The following is a 26,072-nucleotide window of genomic DNA, read 5'->3' as shown; positions in this document are numbered from 1 at the left end:
ATGACTGGTTGTGTAAAAGCGCTTTGGGGTCCTTAGGGACTAGTAAAGTGCTATACAATACAGGCCATTTACCATTTTAGCATTTAAAGGGTAGTGCTAGGGAGAGACTGGTTAACCCACCTGTGGCCAGTTGGTTAATCGTGCCTCCCTGGTCTTTAAAAACAGGAGTATGCAGGGATCAGGATGATGACAGTGGAGGACTGAAAGTGACGGCTTGAACAGCCAGCTGAAAAATAAAACTGGAGTAATAACAAAAGCCCATGTGTGGTGTCAGGTGAACCAGCAGAGCCTGCTACAGTCAAATGTGTCTTCTCCTCCCAGTGAGCTATACCAACCACGGTGTTTATACTCCTGATTCCGCTTCAAGCCCGTGTGTGTCTTCAAAACGCTTTAAAATTATGTTACACTAACTCCTTTCTTATACTGGGGTCAGAAAAATTAAGATTAGTTTCCATAAAACTGTAAGATACCCTAAAAGTGGAAAATAAACAGACTTTTATTGTAGATGTCGTCGTGCTCTGAGCAGGCTATGCTCGTTAGCCTATTAGCCGTGCTAAGCTAAACATTGTTCTAGTCCTTCCTCTGGTTCAGTTAAAACAGTTAACTAGTGTCTCATTAGCTGGGATGTATTTGAGCGGCATCAATAATCATGGGGACGCCTGAACACCTCCACATTTTCCGGATATTTCCCAAAGGTTTTAGCAAGTTAGCTCAAGCACAGCTAGTAAGATGTTACCTGAAGTGCAGATGTTGCTTTCCAAACTGCGACGTGTACATAAACCTGGGTATCAACTCTCTAACGTCGTTATCTCCCTGACCGCACAGACTGTGGGGACAATTTGTCATTTTCTGCTGTTTCTAGCTCACTTTTCTTTCCCCATCAAATGAACCTGGTAGCTAACGAGAGCAGTGCCTGCTGAGCGGATCACTTCCTGCTGGAGGCGACGTGCCAAGATTAGTGTTTTATTCCGTTTATTACGCATAAAAACAGCACAAATACATGTATCTGAAGTACACTGAGGTTAAAGGGTAACAACGCCGGCTGTGTCATGTGCAACGCCTTTACACATCTATGATATAATAATAATAACAACAATAATAATAATAATAATAATAACATTAATAATAATAACAGTTAAGTCATAGGGGCTCGCTGTTTCAGACAGTCAAGTGACCAATTGGGCATCGTTCTGCTCTCATGTGGCTCAGACCGGTGTTCGGGCGGCACCACCCACTGCGACTATAAAAAGCCAGCTGGCGCGTAAAAGGTGCACATTTCCACCCCGCGCGCAGGATGAGTCCTACATCTGTCCCCCTCACTTACAGTCTTCTATTTCTTTTTATCAGCCGGGTGTCTGGGAAACTGATCCAGACCGCTGCAGGAGACGATGTTAGGTTTGCCCTCACAGAGGAGTGCAAGACGGGAAAAGGCACTCTGCATCATCAGCTGATGGATGGCACCGATCAGCTGGTCGCCTCTCTTGACGGTGTCTGGAAGCCGGGACCGGGTTACATTAACCGGGTGGCTCACAGCTCCGATTCTCTGATATTAAAGAGAGCAGATTTTAACGATCACGGCTATTACGCGTTTACCTGCAACTACAAACAGAGGGGGGAGCTGGACGAGTTGCACGTTTTTCTTCCCTATAAAGTTGTCGCACCCCGGGATGAAGGTGCCATCCTGCCGTGTCGCTCCGTTACATTCGGTCAGGCTGTGAAATCGGTGCGCTGGAGGAGAGACGGAGAGCTGGTGCTGGAGCTGAATCCTCCGTCTAAGCAAATCACCTACGGAGACGGCTATGATGAAAGCCGAGTGTCCATACCATCAGACTGGAACCAGCGAGGAGACCTGTCCCTCACCGTGAAGCGAGCTCAGCTCCGAGACGACGGAGTGTATTACTGTGACGTGGAGAAGACAGAGAAACACCGCTCTGCTGTCCACCTGCACGTCTCCACACCATCACCACCACCACCGGGCAGCACCTCACAGCCTGCAACCACACCTACGGTGAGAATTTCAGTAGTTTCACACTCACTGTAAACCTTAATCGTCCAGTTTAATCACTGCAGACTGACTGAAAGACTTTAAATAACGTGGCCATAAAGATAAGCACGAGGGGCCAAAGGCAACCGGTCCTGCCAGCAAAGAACAGTCAAAATTCAGACGCAGCGGTTCAGCAGGAACATGTGTTTACAGATGTGCAAAGAGAGGGTTGTGGTCTGTCCACACAGACTGTATATAAAGATCTCATCTTTATGTTGAGCTTTACAGTGTAAAATCTTTGATTTTCACTTTCACTGAAAACATTAAAAGTCAGTTAAAACTGCTAACTAATATTTCTGCTCTGTCTTCTTGTCCTCCGCAGCCATCAGAGTGCTCTGACTGGTCGTGGAGAACATTCTCCATAACAGCAGCTGTATTTGTGATCGTTGACCTGCTTGTTTGGCTCTGCTGGTTTCTGAGGAACAGGATATTCAATGTGTGCACTCGAGGTTTTGGTGGAAGATCCTCAGAGCGGGAAGAAGAAATAAACTTGAAAAGTGTTACCATCAACAAAGGTGATGCACATCTCTGGAACGGCACAGAGGAGGGAGGAGGAGGGACTGAAGAGGGCAGGGAATCAGGAAGTGACCAACACAGCATGCTAAAGTCAAACGGAACCCTGACTTTACCCACAACTGATGAGTGAAAAAACAACAGCTCATCCCTTTAAGTATCTGAACTCGCCCCCTTTATGACGGTACCACTGTGCAACTCCACTTTCTCAGGTTTAGAAATCCTCCGTTTTCCTTCTGCTGAATCTGACTGCTGTTACAATGTTTGAGATTGTCTCTATTATTTTGTTTGTCTTCCAATCAATCAAGTAATGCCTGTAAATCATCTGCTTACATAATCAGTGTATAATTTAGCTTCAAGATGGATAAATGAGATCTCTTCAGTAACAAAGTTTGTATATTGTCCTGCCTGTTTGTACAGATTTACAGTCTTTACTGTGTTTACTTTGCTTTTTGTAAAACGCTCAGGGAAGCTGCTGTGTGCCAATAAAGTTTTGAGTGGATAATAAAGTGACCTGATGATGATTACAGTCATTCATGATTTTATTCAATTTGCACATTAAATGACTTGAAATGTTTGATGGAATAAACACTGAAAACCTTTTAACAAAGAACATCAAGATATCCTGACAAAACTGTTTCCAGTCAGAAAGGCTGCAGGTATTTGTGTGAAATAAAGACAGAGAGGGAAAAATTCATTCTAAAAGAACATTTGAATAAATAACAAGTGAGGAGAAAATAATGAAAAGATACAAAACATCAGCAATATACAGCTTGTAACAGAGCAAACGGGGATGACATGACAAGTGTGAGGAAGAGGAAATGAGTTTATCAGTGCGTGGTTGTAAAGGTGTTAGGTCACACATGAAGCTGTCGGTGTCTCTGAGTCACCGTCCTCTCTTCTTTGCACTGGCAGCATCACATGATGTTGTTCATATTCCAATAAAATGATCAGATTTGCACAACAAATAAATACCAGAGTTTTTGTTCTACATAAAGATCTTCATCTATTTTGCTGCCTCCTCTCCACCCTGAGAAAGGCAGGACTCTGCTGACGTAGTAGGGGAGGCCCAGGGAGAGGAGGGCGATGACCAGCAGAAGCCCAGGTCCTCCACAAACTCCTGCCAGGTGGTCCTGAAGCTGGACAGGACGCCCTCAGTGCTCTGCAGGGTTGGGTTCAATAAGAAGCAGCTCTGCATCGTACTGACACACACAGACTGTTGCAGAGGATTAAGATTAAGACTCAGTTAAACAAGCAAAAAAGATAAAATCAGCACTAAGATCATTAAACAAACAGCAACAGAGATTATTTCAGTCCTAACTTCCTGAAAATTGCTCAAGGGTCTGAAGTTGTTTTGCAGTAAAGTGTTGCTGCTCTGTGCATGTAAAGCTAAAAGTAGACTTTTAGCAAAAGTTCTGTTTCGCTTGTTATAATCTATATTGATCTCTATCAGCAGTTCCTCTGATATTGTTTTGGACTGAAGCAGGTGTGAAAGGAGACGTGAAATCACTTTCAGTGTGAGAGCAAACAGAGACTGAAGCTCAGAGGACTCTTTCCGTGTAGCAGAGACAGTAAATGTTAGAGTTACTTATCTACAGGATGTGCTTCTATTGTCTCAGCTTATCAGCAAACCCACTCAGACAGTCCACTACATTAATTTCAACACATTACACAGTCATTACCCTGCATTTAGTAAGATATAAGCACAGGAATGAACCCTGGTCTTCCTCTCTTGCATGTCAGTAGTAAGTAGTGCTAAAATGAATATCATTGTTACACAGAGCGTCCACATGTGCACACACAGGCCTGTGATAGTCAAAGTGTCAGTGTGCTGGCAGGTACAGGAGAATCTGTAGGTGGCACAAATCCCCTGAGGTAAAAGTTGTAGAACAGCTGATCAGCCCTGAAACAGCTGAATCACCAGAGCCAACACAATCTATTCCACCTTCAATGCATGAACGCTCTCAGTCACTGTCTATTCTTACCTGCACGCATGACTGAACAGTGATTTTACTTTATCGCCTGTAATTTGTGGAAGCTCTACTGAAACACATCAAACTGAGTTCACAAGCTTTACAGAGACCTTGACCTCTGACCTTGACTTTAAGGTTGTAGCCTGTGATATCAACTTAAAAATCCTATGTCATGTTGTTCTCAAGAACGTCAGTGAGGCCCAGCAGTGATAGTCTGGTGATAAAGTCTGGCTCACAGCAGGTTAAAGGCCTTTACACACCAGATGTGCAACATTTGTGTCAACTTCTCATGTGTTAAAAATATTTTTCAGACTCATGAATTTTAATGCAGCCGTTCACACATGAAGCTGTCGGTGTCTCTGAGTCACCGTCCTCTCTTCTTTGCACTGGCAGCATCACATGATGATGTTCATATTCCAATAAAATGATCAGATTTGCACATGTTACGCCCCCAGTCTAGGCGGATGGAGACGCACATAAAGGTTGGAAGAGAGAGAGACAAATACCCGCCCTGGTTCCCAAGCCAAACATCCAAAACCAGTTGTGAGTAAAAAAGTGATTTTATTAAAGGTGATGAAGCATAGCTCCAGGGTGAACCCAGGCCAAAACAATAAACAAAACCAACTAAATCCCACCAGAGAAAACTAACTAAACCCTATGAAAGAAATAAAACAAACAAATAACAGTACTAACCCTCGCTCCCTAACCCGGAAAACAGGAGAAAACTGTTCCAAAGAAAAAGGCGGCTCACCCCTTCTGCTTCAGCCTATAAGTGCCTAAGCACTAAGTTAACACACTAGGAGCTGCTCTCACCGAACACGCTCACACAAATACACAACAAAAGGTATAAGCTGGAAACCAGGGCCAGGACCGTGTCGGCTGTCAAACCGCTTGCTCGCTTCTCTCTCTCTCTCTCTGGAGCTGTCAGAGCGGCTTTTGAACGTGGGCACGTGTTCCACGGGCCAATCAGCCGCTCGCTACTCTTCATTAGAGGATGGACCTGCAAAGAGTCTAAAACACAGTAGAGAGACAGAACAAGACAGCACACAGTGGTCATATGGCTGCAGCCGTAACACACAACAAATAAATACCAGAGTTTTTGTTCTACATAAAGATCTTCATTTATTTTGCTGCCTCCTCTCCACCCTGAGAAAGGCAGGACTCTGCTGACGTAGTAGGCGAGGCCCAGGGAGAGGAGGGCGATGACCAGCAGAAACCCAGGTCCTCCACAAACTCCTGCCAGGTGGTCCTGAAGCTGACAGGACGCCCTCAGTGCTCTGCAGGGTCGGGTTCAGTAAGAAGCAGCTCTCCATCGCACTGAGACACACAGACTGTTGCAGAGGATTAAGATTAAGGCTCAGTTAAACAAGCTGAAAAGGTAAAATCACCAATAAGATCATTAAACAAATGATCTACAGAGATTATTTCAGTCCTAACTTCTGAAGGGTCTGAAGTGGTTTTGCGGTAAAGTGTTGCTGGTTTGTGCATGTAAAGAAAAAAGCAGACTTTTTCTAATTAACCAATTAAGAGGTGGCGGTGGGGCGTTCCTGTTTATGGGTTTGTGTGTTAGTCACTGTTCTCAGTGTTTCCACATCAGTTTTCAGCTTTTATCAAAACAACTTGTGTGCACAGATTAAACACACATGAAGAGCATCCCGGAGTGACTTAACAGGCTGAGAGGTACATGGAGCCTAAAATCAAGTTTCATTATCAGGAAGGCGTCTCTGTGATATGGTAACATATGGAAACAGATCATCTTACTGGGTCATGTGTTCAGAGTTTCAGATGAGTCAACAATGATTTAATGACTTTGTTGTGGACTTTCTCTCACTGCTTACATACTGAATGTGCCAAATGTTCATTGATCTTTTGAAATATCACTGATCGTCTGCAGCACTGCTGTGTTTCTATTGTATTTCTTATATATTCTATTGATCTCTATCAACAGTTCCTCTGATATTGTTTTGGATTGAAGTAGGTGTGAAAGGAGACGTGAAATCACTTTCAGTGTGAGAGCAAACAGAGACTGAAGCATGTCTGTGATATCTGACTGAGGTTTTATGAGCCAGCTAATGCAAAGAAAGCTAAGCTATGCTGGACTTGGTTTGTAGTGCAGCCCTTATGGTAGTAGTACTAACTACATGTGGAGTCGAGACACTCTGTGAACATCAGGAAATAAGAAACTATAAGCTGTGCTGAATCAGGATCTGCCTGCATGAAACACTCAAGAACAGAATCTCTCACAGTTTTATGGCCGTATAACATGTGTACACACCAGAGCAGTGTGTGGCAGCAAACACTGTCAGATTGAACTGACTCAGCACATAATGCACTGAGAGATTAATACAGTCGATCTTCTAACAGATGTCACAGTGAGACAGCACTTTCTATTTCGAAGCTGAGTATTTCACAGACATGTGAAGACATTTTATTAAACTAATTATTCTCCTTCAATCACTCACTTCTGCTCTGTCACACCTACTACTACTACTACTCTTATACCTGACAGCTGTCATTCCCAGTGCAAATCTAAGCACCTTTATCACAGCCACCTCCACCTCAGCCTCCCATCAGCAGATACAGCTCATCTCACAGTTACTGTGTGACACCTGTTATCTCTATCTGAGCTTTAAGGTTTTGTCCCAGCAGCTGATGAAAGGATGATCTCTACACCAACAGTAGACAGATGGAGCTACAGCCTCACACAATCAGCCAGCAACAATAAATATGTGGTCAGAGAGGCTTGATTAGGTGCTGACAGACCAATAAATAAAATATCCTGCAGTTTGTGTCTGCTTTGCTCCCTCAGGTCCTGAAGATGAATCTGACTGGATAAATGTGAGTTTCTGTCTGCGGCTGAAGCTCAGAGGACTCGTTCAGAGCAGCAGAGACAGTAAATCTTAGAGCTGCTTATCTACAGGATGTGCTTCTATTGACTCAGCTTATCAGTAGATGCGCTCAGACAGTCCATTACATTAAATTCAACACATTACACAGTCATTACCCTGCATTTAGTAAGATATAAGCACAGGAATGAAACCTGGTCTTCCTCTCTTGCATGTCAGTAGTAAGTAGTGCTAAAATGAATATCATTGTTACACAGAGCGTCCACATGTGCACACACAGGCCTGTGATAGTCAAAGTGTCAGTGTGCTGGCAGGTACAGGAGAATCTGTAGGTGGCACAAATCCCCTGAGGTAAAAGTTGTAGAACAGCTGATCAGCCCTGAAACAGCTGAATCACCAGAGCCAACACAACCTAGTCCACCTTCAATGCATGAACGCTTGTCCTTTTTTTTTTTTTGTCCAAACTCTTTCCGTAATTACCAATGTCATTATGGTATCACTTTTTGTGTTTGGTTTTCGGATGTCTGAGGTTATTCTTGAAAAGCATGGATACAAGAGTGTGCACCTAGAAGTGCTCCTGTGGTCACAGTGACCTGCCATGTTGTGGTTAGTTGTAGATGTTTGCTGTGTGCCACAGTTGTGAGCTTTTTGTTTGCTTGTTCGCTTTGTTTGTTTTTCAATTTAAAAATGAAAATAAATCTTATAAAAAAAAAAAAACCACACCTGATCATCCACACCATCCTCAGCCTCCACCTCTGCTGCTGCTCCACCCACACAGCTGGAGATGAAGATGAGCAGCAGCATCATCTCAGCTGAATACAGCACCTGCAGAGAGGGAGCAACAGAGTTATGATGAGTCCTAACAAGCCTCCTGACAGCCTTCATATTAACCAAGAGTTAGCATCATCATCATCATCATCATCTGGAGTTAGAGCTGGATTCAGTGCACTGAGCTCCAGGAGGACTTTAATTTGGACCATGTGATCAGCTGACCTGAGGTTTCTTTCTTTTGTTGATTTAACAAACTTAATTAAAAACTCCCACAAGCTACTTTATTCATTACTGTAGAAAAATACAGCCTTTTGAAATCAGATGACACCCTGTACAATATATCAGACAGTAAAAGGACAACAGACTGGTGTTTTTTTACACAACACTTTCATTTAGACGGGGAGACTAGAAAGTGATCTGCTCTGTAACCTCCTGAGCCTCAGCCAACAACACATTAGCACATGTAACATGAGCTACTTTAGTTTTGTAACTGCTTTCACACACAAACAGTCACAGTAGGGATTATGTGCAGTTGTTGACCAGTAATACTGAAGAGAATCACCCTGTTAATTTAAACATAAAGCAGTTAGCGCCAAATTAGCCCCACAGCAGCACTTGTTTACTCAGCGCTCCCACACAGCCTTCATTTAATATCATAACTTGATTCACTTTGGTTTCTACTCCTGAGGTTTGCACAGTTTCCACTGGCTGTTAAGAAACGTGCTCTGCTTTGTGCTGAGAATATACTGCTGCTTCTACAAGCCACACAGTCTCAGAGCAGTGAGCATGAACCAACAGATGGGGCCCAGCAGGAGAACAATGAGCTAAAATTAAATTAATCTGAATCACAGTTTTACAAACTCTGTATTTTAAAATGTAAATGCAATGATTTGAAAATCTCATAAAGTCACAACACAGAGACTGACTCATCTTGGATCTCTCTGCTCTCGTACAGTAAGTACAGTTAATAAATGTCAGGGAGTCTGTCTGCCTGCTGAGGCTCAGTGCACTCGTGCAGAATTGAGCTTCTGAGACCGAGGTCAGTCCACATCTCTCCAAGTGTCACTCAGCCTGTCAGCAAGGTGCAGCCAGTCCACAGCTCTCAGTGGGAAACGCTGTGCTGATGGACGTTAATGTTGCTGATTAGCGATGATCAAAGTCTAGAGGCAGGAATCAGCAGACAGCACACGATAGGATCCTATCACCATACTTCACTCATGATAGTATATTATTGCATTGTTGAAACATTTTGTGACATTCTGACTTTTGCAATAAAACACACTGTGATTCATCACTTTGTTTCTGCAAATTATGTCCTCAAAGTTAAACTTTGTCAACATCAGTTTCATCCAGTCAGATCAAATATTTCTTTGCACCAAAATGAGACGATCAAACACACCAACACTGTCACCAAATCCTGACATAACTGTTGCCACGAGACAGTCAATATGATATCAGTCTGTGATTGACTGGGATCAGTTTGCAATCTATTTCTGATAATACAGCAATGAATGCTGATAAACTGTCAAAGCCAGTGAGACTGAGCCATTAGCTTACCTTAAAGTTGTTGTAGGTCTTTACCCTGTCATATAAAGTGCTTTGCCTACCATCAATGTATTTCCCCCAAACCTACTGGCAATAACTCTAATTTTAAACAAAGACATATCGGGTGTACCACTTCTATGACCTTTGAACTTAATGTGTGTGTGTGTGTGTGGAGTGGCTACACCAGTGACTGTATAAAATATCTTTTATACAGTCACTGGGCTACATGGATCCACCAGAATCATCATCATATGACAGAAAACAGGAGGAGCATATATATTTCTGACTCTTTAAACAGGAGCATACTGTGACTGCTTTTTATGTGTCCAATTCAATTACATTTTATTTATAAAGTGCCAAATCACAACAACAGTCGCCTCAAGGCACTTTATATTGTAAGGTAGACCCTACAATAATACATGCAGAGAAACCCAAACAATCATATGACCCCGTATGAGCAAGGCGACAGTGGGAAGGAAAAACTCCCTTTTAACAGGAAGACACCTCCAAGCAGAACCAGGCTCAGGGAGGGGCGGGGCCATCTGCTGTGACTGGTTGGGGTGTTGTGTTTTATTAAGTTTTGTTTGTATGTTGGTGTGCATACTTTGCAGAGAGAGAAGTGCGACTATAAAACAGTCAGCTCTCTGGTAAATCCCCTTAGTCATCAGTGTTGCCACATAGTAACAATTGTCCAAGTCCTGCTGCTGCCTGTCGAGGGGAAAAAAAAAAAAAAAAAAAAAAAAAAATCACACTTTGGCAGTAAGTCATTTTTTTCTGTCACAGTGTGCTGACGAAAAAACACCACAGTAAGGGTAGGATGGTGCTGTAGTTAAAGATTTCACACTGACAGAGAGGAGAGTTGCAGTGATTTAACCCACTTGAGACCAGAGTGGGCTGTTTGTGGCCCTCTCTGCTCTAAAGCTTCCCCTCAGCAGGCTTTAATAGACCAGTAAATGACTGTGTGGTTAATGTGGTACTTAAACATGAATTAGACTACTTAGAGAAATAAAAACACTTTACTTAATGGCACCACCCTCCTTTCTCTCTCTCACACTCACCTACTAGAGAATGTGTTTGAGTGATGTTGTAATTACAGTCAGCTGCAGTTTTGCCAAATGTCATTTTACACACCGAAGCGGTGAGTCTCACAGCTGCCATAACAATGAGACAGCCAGCAGTGTTGCACTCAGCTTTCTACATTTTCTAGTTTTTAATCAGCCACAATTCATCCAACTGTAGGTGATGATGTAACATTTCCCCTCTCACAGGAAGCCCTGTGCAAGCCCTCACACCACAACCACCACCAGGCAGCTCACTTCAGCCTACGACCACAGCAAGGGTAAGTACACCAGCTGCATTTAAACAGATTCACTCTTCAACATAAACCTTCAACTTTCACTCAGGTATTCTCCCACACAGACAGTATACAGTTCAAAGAAATATCACAAGTCCAAGGAGCCTGTGCACAACCATCTGACAACTGAACACATTCCTGTACACACAATGAAGAAAGCAGCCTTGTTCAACAATAAGACAGAAACCACACAGTGATCACAAATGTGACTAAAACAAGTTAAAGTCTAAATTAAATCATCCAGAGATCATTTCCCTGGGTCTGTGTGGTTGCTGTCAAAGCTCCACCTGCTTTATTATGAATCTGACTGTATCGTCTGTATCCTCCACCCAACCACACAGTCCATCATCCTTCCAGCTCTGCTCACCTCCCACTGTCCAGCCCCTCCTGCCCTCCCTGAAGGTGAATCCTGGCTGACATCACGTCTCTCCACCAGCATCAGAGCATCCATCATGGCTGCTGTAACAGAGAACAAACAGAAACCACTTTGTCAAATACAGAGAAACATGCAGGCCGACCAGCACAGACAACCACATTTAAAGCAGGGTGCTTGGGTATGAGTAGGACTATGGTAAGTCTCACCACAGTGAAACAGACTGACAACTTTCAAGGAGCTTATTATGAAAACTGGAACCACTAATTTACCACAGTCACTTTCTATGAAGAGTGAGTGCAGGATCCCTGTGGCTTCCTTGTGACAGCAACATGACATCATAGCAGTGAGGCTAATTTTAACATTAGTGGGAAACCAAAGCTTAGACTGTAAGTGTGCCTTTTGCTTCCTCAGCTGGCTGCTGGTGACCAGTTGGTGTGAAGGAAGGATACAGGACAAATCTGAGCTGATCTTACTTCTGTCCACAGAGTTTCAATGGACCCTAAACATTAGCAGCACTGTGCTCGTCTCCACATCTGCGCTATTAATGGCAGCTTGTTAAACAGCCTGTCAGGAATACCAGAGCACTCAATTGTCAGGGGTGCTTTGCAACTGGTGACCAGGCACACAGCCAGCCTCCTTGTTATGACTAATGACCTGCTAGGATTTCCTGCAGCCTCTGGCTGAGAGCCAGAGGCCCTCTGTGTGGCTGAGAGCCAGAGGCCCTCTGTGTGGCTGAGAGCCACACTCTCTCTGTGTTTAAAGCCGGCACAGCAGTTACTCGACTACATGCATTTTAGGCTTTAATCAAGTGCTGTGCAACATTTAGTAAGATTGGAGGTGGAGGCCTCTGTGAAGGCCAAACTAACCCTATCAGGTATTGAGATGAGAGCGTGTTGCATTCATTACATCTTGTTTTGTTTTGTTTTTATTTAACCCAGGCCATAAACACAGCACTGATTTTTAATACAGTAAAAAATAAGGGTAAATGTATACATAGAGTGGAGGAACTGCTTACTTTCTAACAGAACTGAGGATTTCACCACCACCAGTCTTTGGGATGAAAACAAGATGAAACCTCACATTAATCACACAGATGAAGAATCCTGACTGAGGCTGTTCTGATCCATCTGAGCCTGAGACGTACAAGCTGATCAATATCAGGGTGGAAGCTCAGTTTACTCATTCAGTAAACAGTCACTAGATGGCAATAAATCTGCAGCTAATGACTTTAAACATTCCCCTTTGTGTGTGAATAACTGCCTGTATAAACACTGATGGTACTGAAGTATTACACAGCATGCGTGAGACATTTAAATCTAAACTTCTATACAAATAGCTGAGCCATGTGAGCTGACAGCTGAAACGTAGACATTCATTAATGGCGAGCTCTAAACTCTCTGAAGTATCTGAGGAGAAAAACATACAACAAACATTTTAGCACACACTAGGGCTGTGCGATATGACCAAAATCTCATATCCCGATATAAGACATCTATCGATACATTTTTAGACATAGGTTGTAACGGCCGCCGTTTTCTTTGTGAGTATTTATTACACAGCGTGCTGCGGGGAAAAGCCTGTTCTAACGTTTGAGTCTAAGGTTTATTTTTTAGCACCTGACGGCTCTTTTTTGCTTCTCATCCGTAAACACTCTGCATCTTTCACGTGATTCAGTTTATTTTGAAAAGTCTCAACAGGATCTTGAGCTTTATTGTGAAAGGTATAATGTGGTACATAAACAAGCGGACACGCGATGGTGTTACCGTCGTTGTTGCTAACGACAACGCATAAAAACAGGCGCTTGTCCGTCTGTAGTGTGGTTATATTAAATATAAGAGAAAGAGAGAACTTTAAAAAATTAATATAGCCACTACAGTGACCATCAAAACTGTGAATTTTTTTTGCCGTAAACAGTTTATTTTGCGACACCACGAAACAAACGATAGCGTAAAATGAAACGATAGACGTTTTTATATCGTCATCCGATATATATCATTATATCGAACAGCCCTAGCACACACACATACAGACGTGGACAAAATTGTTGGTACCCTTCGGTCAAAGAAAGAAAAACTGGTCACAGAAATAACTTTAATCTGACAAAATGAATAATAAATAAAAATTCTATGAATGTTAACCAATGAAAGTCAGACATTGCTTTTCAACCATGCTTCAACAGAATTATTTAAAAAAAAGTAAATGCATGAAACAGGCCTGGACAAAAATGACGGTACCTCTAGAAAAGACTGAAAATAATGTGACCAAAGGGACATGTTAATTCAAGGTGTGTCCACTAATCAGCATCACAGGTGTCTACAATCTTGTAATCAGTCAGTGGGCCTATATAAAGGACTCCAGGTAGTCACTGTGTTGTTTGGTGACAAGGTGTGTACCACACTCAACATGGACCAGAGGAAGAGATGGAGAGAGTTGTCTCAGGAGATAAGAAGGAAAATTATAGACAAGCATGTTAAAAGTAAATTCTATAAGACCATCTCCAAGCAGCTAGATGTTCCTGTGACTACAGTTGCACATATTATTAAGAAATTTAAGATCCATGGTACCGTAGCAAACCTCCCTGGACATGGCTGCAGGAGGAAAATTGATGACACATTAAAGAGACGGATAATCCGAATGGTAACAAAAGAGCCAAGAAAAGCTTCTAAAGAGATCCAAGCTGAACTTCATACTCAAGAAACATCAGTGTCAGGTCACACCATCCGTCGTTGTTTGAGCCAAAGTGGATTACATGGGAGACGACAAAGGAGGACACCATTGTTGAAAACGAATCATAAAAAAGCCAGACTGGAATATGACAAACTACATGTTGACATGTCACAAAGCTTCTGGGAGAATGTCCTGTGGACAGATGAGACAAGAATTGAAATTTTTGCCTAGGTACATCAGCTCGATGTTCACAGACAGAAAAATGAAGCATATCAAGAAAAGAACACTGTCCCAACTGTGAACTGCAGAAGTCTCATTGACAGTTACAGGATTCGTTTGATTGCAGTGATTGCCTCAAAAGGTTGTACAACAAATATTCAGTTGTGCGTACCGTCATTTTTGTCCAGGCCTGTTCCATGCATTTATTTTGTTTTTAATAATTCTGTTGAAGCATGGTTAAAAAGCAATGTGTGACTTTCATTGGTTAACAATCATGGAATTTTTATTTATTATTACTTTTGTCAGATTAAAGTTATTTTTGTGACCATTGTGAGTTTTTTGTTCATTGACTCAAGGGTACCAAGATATTTGTCCACATCTGTATATTGTCACACGTAACTGACAGAGTGAGACTTTCTTCTGGGTCTGTTTTAATGATTTTTAGCAGGTACACACTCCTTTAAAGTGTCCAAAAATCCAGGAGCTAAAATTAAGGAAGCATGGAACCTTCTAACAGTAATTCCGACTTATCTGAGCAGTTAGCATTAAGGTCATGAACATCTGCTTTTTCACCGTGAATGCTTTTGAAGTTCAGCAGAATGGAGGGAAACGAAGGATGTGTTCTCTCGGAGAACAACAAAAAGCAAAACTAAATCTCTCTCATGCTGTCTATTAGAGCAGGGCGATATGACCAAAAATATTTATCACGATATACATTTGAAAATTTGCGATAACGATATAACTGACGATATAATTGACACTAGACAAAATACTTTACAACTCCTCAGCTTTATTAGTGCAAAAAAAACCTCATCAATGTATTTTCACTTAAACAAGCAGCTGTTTTTTATCTGCATTAAAGTTATATAAAAAATTAACAGTGCAAATGCAAATCCTTGCTGACAGTTTAACCAAAAGGCATTTCCTGTGGAAATTGGCCGACATATCCTGAGCATAACCATGTATAATATCCACAAAACTTAAAAAGAGCTTATACACACACAACAGTACGTATCACTCCGCGAGGCTCCTGCCTACGATAGCCGTAATGCTCCGACAATCCATCAAGCGGTGCAGCTTCGTAGCTTAGCAAAGTCGTACTGAAACATTTGACAGAGTTTCGAGCGCCGTGTACCACATAAAATCGTTTCGAGGTCAGTAAACACAACCAGAATTCATACATAAGGCACACGGGATTATAAGGGGCACTGTCGATTTTCAGAAAAATCAAAGGATTGATTTTAAGTGTGCCGTATTTTCCAAACAACACGGTAATAACGACGGCCCGCTAGCATGCGCTACCAAAAATAGTGCTTTGTTGTGTATCTGACGGACGAAAGCTAAAACAGTTCCACACCACTGAAGTTGCAGCATTTTTACAAACCAATTCTGGTTCATCAGTTTCATTCAACGATCCGCTTTCGCTCTTCTCATTCTGCGTCGCCGCCATGTGCGTATGTAAACAAAGGCACTGCGCATGCGCGTTTTACCCATATTTTATCGCGATATTTCATTTTCTTATCGTTGCCCAACATTACACCGGTATTACCGTGGATGATATGATATAGCCCAGCCCTACTGTCTATCCATGTTTTCACATAGATGATAATAAAATAGAAAAGATCCATATAACACGATACAAAAACATCTGTAATGTGGGTAACTGTCATTCGACATAAACACAGAGAACAAGTGTCTGCACTGCCCTCAACTAAGGGGTCAGTCTATATTACTATCTCAGTCTATATAACCAGTGTTGGGCAAGTTACTTTGAAAAAGTAATTCAATTATAGTTACTAGTTACTTCTTCAAAAAAGTAACTGTTAGTAACTGAGTTACAATTAGGGATGCAACGATACCAATTTTTTCAAACCGATCCGATACCGATACTTGGATCTGAGTACTTGCCGATACCGAGTACAAAAACCGATACTTCTACCACACACAAGTTAAACTTAACCAGTAGTAAAGAAACGACCCCAGACAACTCTTTAACACAAACGAAACGTTTACTGAACGTAAGGGCAGAGACAAATACTGTACAACACATCCCTTTTTTAAACTCAAATGATATTCCAATTCCTTAACCAAATGAAATACACTGTATAAATGACATAATTCCCTTTCAAATTATATTAAACAACCCAACTTATGTTATCACCTTTTGGTAAGTGACTCACTAATATACACTCCAAAACACGTTATATAAATCCACTAAACATACAATATTCACACATGGGCCCCACACACACTCACATTCACACTTGTTGCAGGCCTGTTTGCTGCTCACGCTGGACGATGGAGAAAAATCCTCTTCTCCCCAGTAAGAGCACAAAAGTCTGACTTACAGTTCCGTTGCTCGGTAGGTCGCCGTTCACCAGTCCCACACTAAATCCACTCCCTGCGGACCCGATACTGTCTCTGCTACAGCACGTTAGCCCGTCACTGTCCAGCTCTCCGACAGTCCATAGCGGCTGCCTCCGTGGTGCAGCCAAGCAGTCCGGGCTAGCCTTTAGCCTCGGCGATCGTAGCTGGAAACACAGTTTTCCACGGTGGTGCGACCGTTGAAACAAAAAGTCACTTCACCCACACTCTGTTGCGAAGCTCCCACACGGTTAGCTTTCTAGTTACACACTCTTTTGTGCAAGTTAACCTCAGTAAAACTAGCCGAGTCTCTCACTTTGGTTCAGCTAACCTCGTGCATCTCTCCATGCCGTTCTCTTCTCCTCCTCCATTGCAACAGATACACAGGTCCCGTTTTATGCTACCTTCACGGGCCTCCAGAAAATTAGAACAGAATATTTTAACTCCCTTCAGAGTTACATACCATAAAATAATACTTTATGATTAACATAACAGTTTGATTGCTCTAATTACCTGTATTTACCTTGTGACATATTACAGGGCAAATTAAATTCAGGGTACAGTTACATCACATAACTGTGAACACCTTATGTTACCGTGGCGTTCAAGTCCATGGGAATTATGAGTATCTACTCCCAAATTCGGGCTACATTAGTATCGGTTCATGGTATCGGTTAACTTTTACGAGTACGAGTACGCACACATTTTACAGTATCGGCCCCGATACCCGATACCAGTATCGGTATCGGTGCATCCCTAGTTACAATATTCTAAAAGTAATTAATTACTTGGAAAAGTAACTATTGCGTTACTTTAAAAAAAACAAAGAACGTTTAAACGTTCTTTGTTTTTTTTGGCGTTTTTTTTGGCGTTTTTTCTGGCGTCCAGGGTATAATTGGCCATTTTTTTTACTACTCTTGATTTTCTCTCCACATTTCACCTTTAGAAACTATTTGCTTTGCCTTGTTTGGTATCATTCTTTTCAGCACAACCTCGCGTGCCTGAATTTACAGTTATGTTCTCATTTTGTCATACTGTATAACCAGAATTGATCTAAAATCAGACAAAAACCATAAAATCAGAGTAGAAAAAGTTATATTTTTACTGTAACAACCACAAACATGTTTAATGAATCATATTTCATAACTTCAAATGCAAATATTAATTGTCAATTTTAAAATCCTATGCACAAGTTTTGCAAACAACAAATTTATTTCCATCCATTTACCTTGATTTTTTAAATAACCATTTCAAACTATTTACAGAACAATCAGCTGTTCTTCAATAAGATGGCACACAAATTATTTGTGCCACTCCAAAAAAATCATTTCTGTCCACTATAAAGGAGAACATCACAGCCTGATACCTGCAGGTCTGACAGCAGCAGGTGTATCACCTCTGTTTCTACCTGGAGACAGCAGTCGCCTCATTGTTCTGACACACAACACAAAACTATCCACAACACTACACACTAACTACACAAGACAACACATTAACTACACACTCCAAACACGCTAAACGTCACAAATCTCACATCTCAAAACTCGCTCTCTCTCTTTTTCTGCTCTCTCTCTCTCTCGCCGTCACACCTAAAACTTCCCCTGTTTTGTTTTGTTTTTTTGCTCATAAGCAGAGAGTGCTTGCTAGCGCTAACGTGGCGAAACTATTGAGGAAAAAACGCCGCGTATATCTTGTTTATCACGACTCTGGTTTTACGTGGCCTATCAACACATTTTATAAACTGGTATATATCACCTTGTTGCTTTGTCTTTAAGTGGTCATGTGATTGACTTACCACGACTACTTTATTCTTCCTCAGTCAAACAGCAGCACTCATGCAATTGTTTTGCCCCCTGAGCTCCAGGTGTTGTGCTAGACAGTGATCGTGATTATCGTCTGCGGGAGCGCGCAGCTGCTTAAAGCTGTAGCGTCCAGATTACTTACAGCTACTTCCGTGCAGCTGATATAAGATGCGGTAAGCTGAACACAGTTTCAACCGTCTGTTTGTTGAAAAATAGTAACGGACCGCATTTCCTTGTTAGTAACTGTAACGGCGTTGTAACGATAGGAATTAGTTAGATTACTCGTTACTGAAAAAAGTAACGCCGTTAGTAACGCCGTTACTTGTAACGCCGTTATTCCCATCACTGTATATAACAGACTACAACACCAGAAAGATGAATGACACAGCAGCTCATCAGACTCATTGTTCATCACAGTTCACAGATTATTGTCTGTAAAACCCCAGATATGAATATAAATCCTGAGAAACAGTCTTATGAAAGGGATAAGATTATGGGTCCTTTGGCTGTGTCACTAGAGTGACTGTAGCTGTGATTATGGCTCTAACTGTACGTGTGGTTTGATTCTTCAGAATTTTGCTTCACCCTATTACTTTAAAATCTGTGTGTAAAATGTGCTTGATGAGCATTGTGTTAAGCCCCTGCAGTTATTGCTAACACATCTGTCATAGAAGCACCACAAACATTGCAGTAGATACATTTATTCATGCACACAAGGTTGTAGCACTGCAATGATAATTTCTTCTGCTGTCAATGAGTGATGCATCGAGTGTCACATCACATTAAAAAAACACATAAAGAAACATCTTTGTTCAACACCAGGATCAGCTTCAGCCACGGTCACAGGCTCAGGCTCGTACAGATGGCGTTAACACTGAGGGCGTAAAGCCTGCAGAGGTGGGCCTTCATGCAGAAAGGTGGAGATGAGGCCTGGCTCTTCATGCACAATGCCTCCCCCACCCTCAGCTGATGAATGTGTAACCATACACACGAAAATTAACCTCTTGGTTTGTGGGATTATTGATTATTGACAGCATATCGAGAGTGTAGATGGATTTGGTGAAGGTGACACACCCTGCCCTTCTCTTTCAATACCGTGTTTTCTCGCTACAGCTCACTCACCTACCTACCTACACCAACTTCTTTCTGTCAGACAAATAAATACTTCCCCAAAACCACAAAACTACCACTACAAACGTTTACAACCCCACGCAAAACAGCCGATTTGTAAATGTCGACGAGCTCCAAAACGGCTAGGTTTGTTAGCATGTTACCAAAGCTAACGAGGAGCTAAAATAATAATAATAATAATAAAAACAACAAAACAGTTTACCTGAAGTTATGCAGGAGTATCCGGGATGAATAAAAGACTACTGAGTAACGTCCTCATGTCTGTAGCCGGTTTAACGCACACGCTGTGCGGATATTTTACCATTTTCCGCTCTCTGCGGCTCCCTTCCTTTCACCGTCCAACATAAAAACTAGCTAACCGGAGCGCAGCACGTCACTTTCATTTTTTCCCTTCCTTTTGCCTTTTTTTTTTTACCCGTTTCTACTAATAATCTTTATTACAGTGAATAAACAATAAACTGCATGCATTTAAAGTAAAACGCAGCTGATTGTCACAGTTAAGTCAAAACATTTATTAACACATTTAAAAACAGCAAATGTTGACCAAAGAGCTGTAGTCTACAACTAAAAGAATAACATAACAGTACAATAGAGAAAGTCTCTATATCAAATCAAATCAAATCACTTTTATTGTCACGTCACATGTGCAGGTACACTGGTACAGTACATGTGAGTGAAATTCTTGTGTGCGAGCTTATCATCAGCTATATTATTCATGATTAAAGTCACACAGACGTTTTAATAATAAGACATGCTATAATATAGTAATATAGACCGTAATACAGTCATTATTATTATTGTCATTGCTTCTGCGTGTGTTGTAATGTTATGATGAGGCTTCTAGTTGCAAAGAAATATCATTATTTCCCTCTCCTCTCCCTTCCTCTAATCAGTGTAGTAGAGGAGGTGCTGCCCTTCGGTGGGCGGGGCCCACCGTTAGCGTTACTGCCTCTGCCTACGTTCTCCTTATTTAAAGCCCGTAGAGCACGGGCTAGACACTCTATCTCCTCATTCACAGGATGAAGACTCTGAGCTTTTTGTGCATTCTTCTATTTTTATGCAGAGAGGTTTTCGGAAAGTTGATCCAAGCTCCTTTAGGAGATGACGTTCAGTTTCTGCTGTCAGAGGAGTGCCTGAAGGGACGGGGAAGACTGAATCTGCGAAGGAATGATGCCAGTACGCAGCTGATCGCCTCCCTGGAAAACGTCTGGAAACCCGGACCACAACATCCAGACCGCGTGAATCAAAGAGGGCTCTCTCTCATCCTGGAAAACGCAGATCTGAACGACGAAGGGCTGTACGAGTTTACATGCAACGGCAAAGACTTGGAAGCGATCAAGCTGGAAGTATTTGTGCCCTCTGAAGTTGACGTATCCGAAGGCGAGGATGCCACACTCCCGTGCCGCTCCGTCACCGCGGGTCAGTCGGTGAAATCTGCGCGCTGGAGGAGAAATGGAAACGCGGTGCTTCAGCTGGATGCTAAAACAGGGGGAATCACATACGGGGAAGACATTGACACAAGCCGGGTGTCGATACCATCAGAGTGGGACCGACAAGCAGACCTGTCCCTCACCATAAAGGGAGTCCAGCAACAAGATGAAGGAGTTTATTACTGTGACATAGACAAGTGGGAGAGACACCGCTCTGCTGTCCGCCTGCGAGTCCGTCCCGAAGTCCCCACAGCAGCCGGTAGCACACCTCTGCCTACAACCACACCGACGGTGAGTACACCGACCACATTTAAATAGCTACACACTGAAGAGCAAACTCTGATGCCTCGTTATTGGCGCGTTTGGCGCCAAACTCCGCAGTCAGTGTTTCAGAGCAGTGAGTCAGTGTTTGAGTGGAGGACAGTGAGGTGATGTCACAGCACGCAGGCTTTCCACCAACACCTGGATTTGATGCCTTGCACAGTCAGTTCACTTCACGGGTGGAGCTCATTGTCTGTTAGTGTTTGTGTGTAAGGGGACATTTTTAATGATGACACGTGAAACATCCGTTTAAATTAACGCTGGCTGAAACCACACTCACTAACATGCCTGGTTCCTGTCTTCTTGTCCTGACAGCCATCAGAGTCCTCTGATAGGACATGGATCACAGTGATCACAGTCCTTGTAACAGCAGCTGTAACATCTGGGATCGTTGGTCCTCTGGCTTTCCTCTTGGGCCGGAAACAGAGGAGAGAAACAAGAGATGAGGAGACCGGAGACCAACTAAACGGGTGCCACACCACCAATAATGATCAGTCATCAGGAGATCAGCACGTCTCTACAAATGGCTCTGCAAGGTCACCTGATACTCCAGAGGAAACTAACCTACTGCCTAATGATAACAATAATAATAATGCTAATGAATAAAAAAAAATGAATTTTCTTTTTTAAAATAAAGACACTGGTTCTTTTACTTGGAGATGCTCATCAGTGTCTCCATGTCTTCCTATTGTGTCTAACTTCACCATCCGTTCTTACATGTAGCGAGTTACACAATATCTGCACACCAGTAACTTACACCATGGAGGGAAAAAAATACAAACACACACAATTTTGTATTATATTGATTTATTGGTGTTTTCTTGTTAACAGCTCAGTCCAGTTGGTGCTGGTAAAGTTTGAAGCCTGGTTATGCCAAGAGGAAAAAATAAGTTTATAAACCTCTTATAAGCTTTAATTTTAGATTATAGGTTGTAGGATGAGGTGGTGTTGGACTGACAGATTTGTGAAAAAACATTAGTCACAACAAGAATGGAAAAACCACAGCTCATGCAGCTCATGCAGTGTAGTGAGAAGTGACAGTAACACTGCATTTGTGGTTAGACTTCGATGAAGGAGGAAGTCCCTCAGAATGCCAAAACAGACATGTAAGACTGTCCTTCTTTACATGTACAGAGGGCAAAAAAACCAAACAAAACAGCTCACAGAAAAGAAAGAGTTAGCCAGCGGATCTGTGGCTGTGCTCAACTTGACGAAAGAGGAAGTCCCTCAGATTGTCTTCCACGAGCCTCTGCACATGTGGAATCTGTTCTGAAACATTTAGACTTAATGGGAAAACATTTTAAAGAATCAAATATGGACAGAAACATGTAAAGTTTGCTATTTTCTTTCTGTAGTATTTTTTTTATTTTTTTGGTAAGCTTATCCTTGCTAAAGCTGTGAATCTCATTCATATATATATATAAAAATGCCCAGTAGAAGGAACACGTGGGACTCGTACTCTCCTCAATTTCCGAGGAAGTAGAGGCGAGTTTGAGCCTCCTTGGCCAGTGATGTGGTGCTGTTAGACAGGGAGAGGTCCTCACTCAAGATACAAACAGGCAGTAATTTAACAGCTATTAATCAGGAGGAGAAACGATCTCAAACACTGTAGTTGTCACAATGGAGAGTAATTCTTCAGATTAGCAATAGGTAGATCTCAGCTTCCCAATTCCAATTAAAGTCAAAAACACAAAAATTACAGGAGAGGAACAAAGTTCTATGCCAGCTGTTTTATTGAACAGTGTAGCTCAGCAAAACAGAAGGAAAAGCAAAGCTCCCCTAGGGTGTTCGCAGTAAGCGCATGCAGGTAGGGACCGACCCCACGGACAGACAGCAGGAAAAAGCCCAGAGGGCTGTCCCCGGCCCCCTTTTAAAGGTACCAGTAGTCCCACCTCCTGCTGCTGAGTAACTTTCCCACGCACCCAGGAGCAGGTGCAGGGTCAAATGCCGGCCAGAGTTCACACCTGGCGCTGGCTGAACGCCCGGTCCAAAGTGACACCCCTAGGTTAACCCTTTGCTTTACCCTCTGACAATAGGTCACAACATGGTCAAAGGTCACACATTAGTACAGCAAATAGCATAGTTTTTAAAAGATAATTATGATATTAATGTGAATAATACTTGGCCTAACTACTTCAAATATATGAGTTAAATGCATAACATAAAAATAAAACACTCCAGTGTAGGTTTATAGTGTGTGTGTGTGTGTGTGTACAGGACAGTGAAGATATGCCTCATGAGTGTGCTGCATGACTTGTGGGTGTGTGTGTGTGTTTGTGTGTGTGTGTGTGTGAACCACTGCATGCCTAAAACTCCACATGAAAGTTATTCAGATCGATATATAAGTACAAAAATCCATCATGTTAGATTTATAGGTATACATGTCATACAAAAATCCACTACAACACGAGGTTACAGCCAGCATCTCTGATGGATGTAAGAGGTTTTATTTGCTGACAAACTGATTAAATTGTCTAAACTGTAGAAATTAAGCAACACACACAAGAATGATTCTTTTTCCCTTTGAATGTCAGTGTGGAGAGTTTCCCAGTGTAGCCCAGCAGAGACAAAGGTTATTGGAGGCAAACAGTTCAGGAAACACTGAGGCTGTTACACACTGGACCTGATCCAGGCTGTTCATGAATCAAAAGGAAATGAACAGACACGCTCGTTTTAATCCTCATTTCCTGAATATTCCTTCAGGGAAAGACAAAATAATGCTCATGTTGTAAAATGACCAACACTTTCTTGACAGCACAACCAAATGCAGGACACAGAGACAAAGTCAAATTAAAAGGCGAGACATTTATTGGCTTTAAATAAAAGTGTGAATCTACACAAAGTTCACCAAAACAGGGTGAATTCAATTAATCACCTGATAAGGATTTTCAGATACTGCTAAATAATACACCTACTTTATTTCCATAAAACCCTTCCTGTCATATTTTTAAAAGCATATTTTCTGTTTATTTAAATAAAGAGTTTTAAAGGCACTTTTCATTAAGAAGTCACAAACTATTTTCAGTCAGCATTAAGGACCCCAACACAGATCACCACTTTACAGACTTTTTATTACCATGTAAATATACATAGAATTCAGCTTTGTGATTCATTTCTGGCACTGGAGCTTCTTCTGGCCATGACTGTAGAGAACATCAGGCTCTGGCTCTTCAGTCAGGTCCAATAGAGGATATGTTGTGTGAGAGAAGCTCTTCACTGAACTTCCATTTGTAAGAGTAGCTCAGGATCAGCAGCTGTTCTGCTTTGCCTCAGAAGCCACAAAAGCACAAGGAGGAGGTCAGGATTCAGAGCGAAACTCCTGCAACACACAAACAAACACGTGTGAATTTAAAGTGTTTGATGGTTTTCAGAGTGAAAACTCAACTGAGGAACAACAAGCAGGACCAGATGCTGTTAAACTACAAGTGTATCTGGTAGATCACAGCCACACACTCAGAAACTGCTCTCACTTTAAAACCCAAAGTTCAGCTTTTTAAAGTTCTTTTACCCACACTTGTGACCAAAACTAGTGCATATAATAATCAAAACTCTATTAACAATATTCAGTTTATACATTTATAATAACATAGTTCATTCTTGTTATTTCTGCTTGGGTGAAAAAGCAAAGCAAAGTAGAAAACACTGCACTCAGCCAAAGACTAACAACAACCTGTACTTATATCAACAGCGTTTTATTGCAAATGCTGATTTTTCTTCTTCACACAAACAACATAAACAAACAGACTTTCCCATTTCTCCATCTTAACTTCTCTACCTGCAAACAGTAACATTAAGTATGGCCCATGACAACACTGCAGAGTGTCACAGTGCAGGTAGAAAGAAGATTTACTACATTTACTACAGAAATGGTGAGCGTGAAACAAAGCATATGAACTATGAACTATTAAAAAAAAAGAAAAAAAAAAGAACAGCCAATCCAAATTAAGTAGCGCAGAGCCAAACCAATCACAGCCGCAGCGTCACGTCACGTGACTTGTTACGTACAGCACAAGTGCCAAGGCACACATGTGTATGTGTTTTTGCAGCCGGGCTGCCCGGGTAATGAAGGAAATGAGTTTGCCGACTAGAGAAAAATCAACCGAGAGCGTGAGCGAAGGTTACCGAAGAAAAAACCGATGATGGTTCCAATCGAACGGAAGGGCCACAGAAGTTCCGTAGTGTGAAGGTATTTCGGCTATTTCGAGGCTGACAAAAAACAGAGAAGCGCGCACTGTAAATTGTGCCGAAAGCAAGTCTGGAAATACAATAAAGCGGTGCATGCTCAATCTCTGACTGAAAGCGCTAATTCGTCATTCGGCTTTTGTCAGACTAAAGTAACTGTTAAAACTGTTTGAAAAGCTAAGGAGAGATTGAGAATTTCCTTTTAGTTCTCAGTTTATTTGATATTGACAAAAGTTAGTCAATTTTGTCTGTTCTTTTGTAAAAAGAACTAAGATTTATTTTTAGAATTAAAATTTTGTTTCTAAGTGGAATTGACAATTTAGTGGTCTGCAGACACCGTCAGATTCAGATGAGTCAGATTTAACACACTGAGAGATCAAAGTGGGCTTGATCTATTGTTATAGACAGAGCTTTACTCACTGCCTTTACTGTAAACTACCCCAGCATATTTACATAATCCTATCACACTGATTTATGTAAATTCTCTGGCACTTGACAGTTGATTAACATGAAGCTCCATCTAGATATGCAGAA

General features: G+C 41.8%; 2 protein-coding genes across 2 annotated transcripts; both read left to right on the top strand.

The window, feature by feature from the left end:
• Positions 1-200: 200 nt before the first annotated feature.
• On the top strand, positions 201-3,531 carry LOC109197459 (uncharacterized). The gene is made up of 3 exons (XM_019352458.2): positions 201-320; positions 1,348-2,008; positions 2,367-3,531. The coding sequence occupies exons 2-3, from the start codon at positions 1,451-1,453 to the stop codon at positions 2,688-2,690; spliced, it is 882 nt and encodes a 293-aa protein (XP_019208003.2). The 5' UTR covers positions 201-320; positions 1,348-1,450; the 3' UTR covers positions 2,691-3,531.
• A 1,463-nt stretch (positions 3,532-4,994) lies between these two features.
• On the top strand, positions 4,995-22,629 carry LOC112845465 (uncharacterized). Its single transcript, XM_025904891.1, has 5 exons — positions 4,995-5,073; positions 10,911-11,031; positions 20,669-21,326; positions 21,672-21,925; positions 22,491-22,629. Exons 1-5 carry the CDS (start codon positions 4,995-4,997, stop codon positions 22,627-22,629), a joined length of 1,251 nt encoding a protein of 416 aa, XP_025760676.1.
• Positions 22,630-26,072: the final 3,443 nt, after the last annotated feature.

The sequence above is a fragment of the Oreochromis niloticus genome, linkage group LG3 (assembly GCF_001858045.2).
Source record: "Oreochromis niloticus isolate F11D_XX linkage group LG3, O_niloticus_UMD_NMBU, whole genome shotgun sequence".
In the NCBI taxonomy this organism is placed as follows: domain Eukaryota; kingdom Metazoa; phylum Chordata; class Actinopteri; order Cichliformes; family Cichlidae; genus Oreochromis; species Oreochromis niloticus.
This window is presented reverse-complemented; position numbering and strand designations above follow the sequence as displayed.

What these genes read in the sequence shown, in the direction of transcription:
- LOC109197459 (XM_019352458.2), top strand. Translation starts at nt 1,451, where the DNA reads ATGGATGGCACCGATCAGCTGGTCGCCTCTCTTGACGGTGTCTGGAAG. An exon ending in AGCCTGCAACCACACCTACG is followed by an intron (nt 2,009 to 2,366) that starts GTGAGAATTTCA and finishes TGTCCTCCGCAG; the next exon opens with CCATCAGAGTGCTCTGACTG.
- LOC112845465 (XM_025904891.1), top strand. Translation starts at nt 4,995, where the DNA reads ATGGAGACGCACATAAAGGTTGGAAGAGAGAGAGACAAATACCCGCCC. An exon ending in CCAAACATCCAAAACCAGTT is followed by an intron (nt 5,074 to 10,910) that starts GTGAGTAAAAAA and finishes GTTTTTAATCAG; the next exon opens with CCACAATTCATCCAACTGTA. An exon ending in AGCCTACGACCACAGCAAGG is followed by an intron (nt 11,032 to 20,668) that starts GTAAGTACACCA and finishes ATTTTTATGCAG; the next exon opens with AGAGGTTTTCGGAAAGTTGA.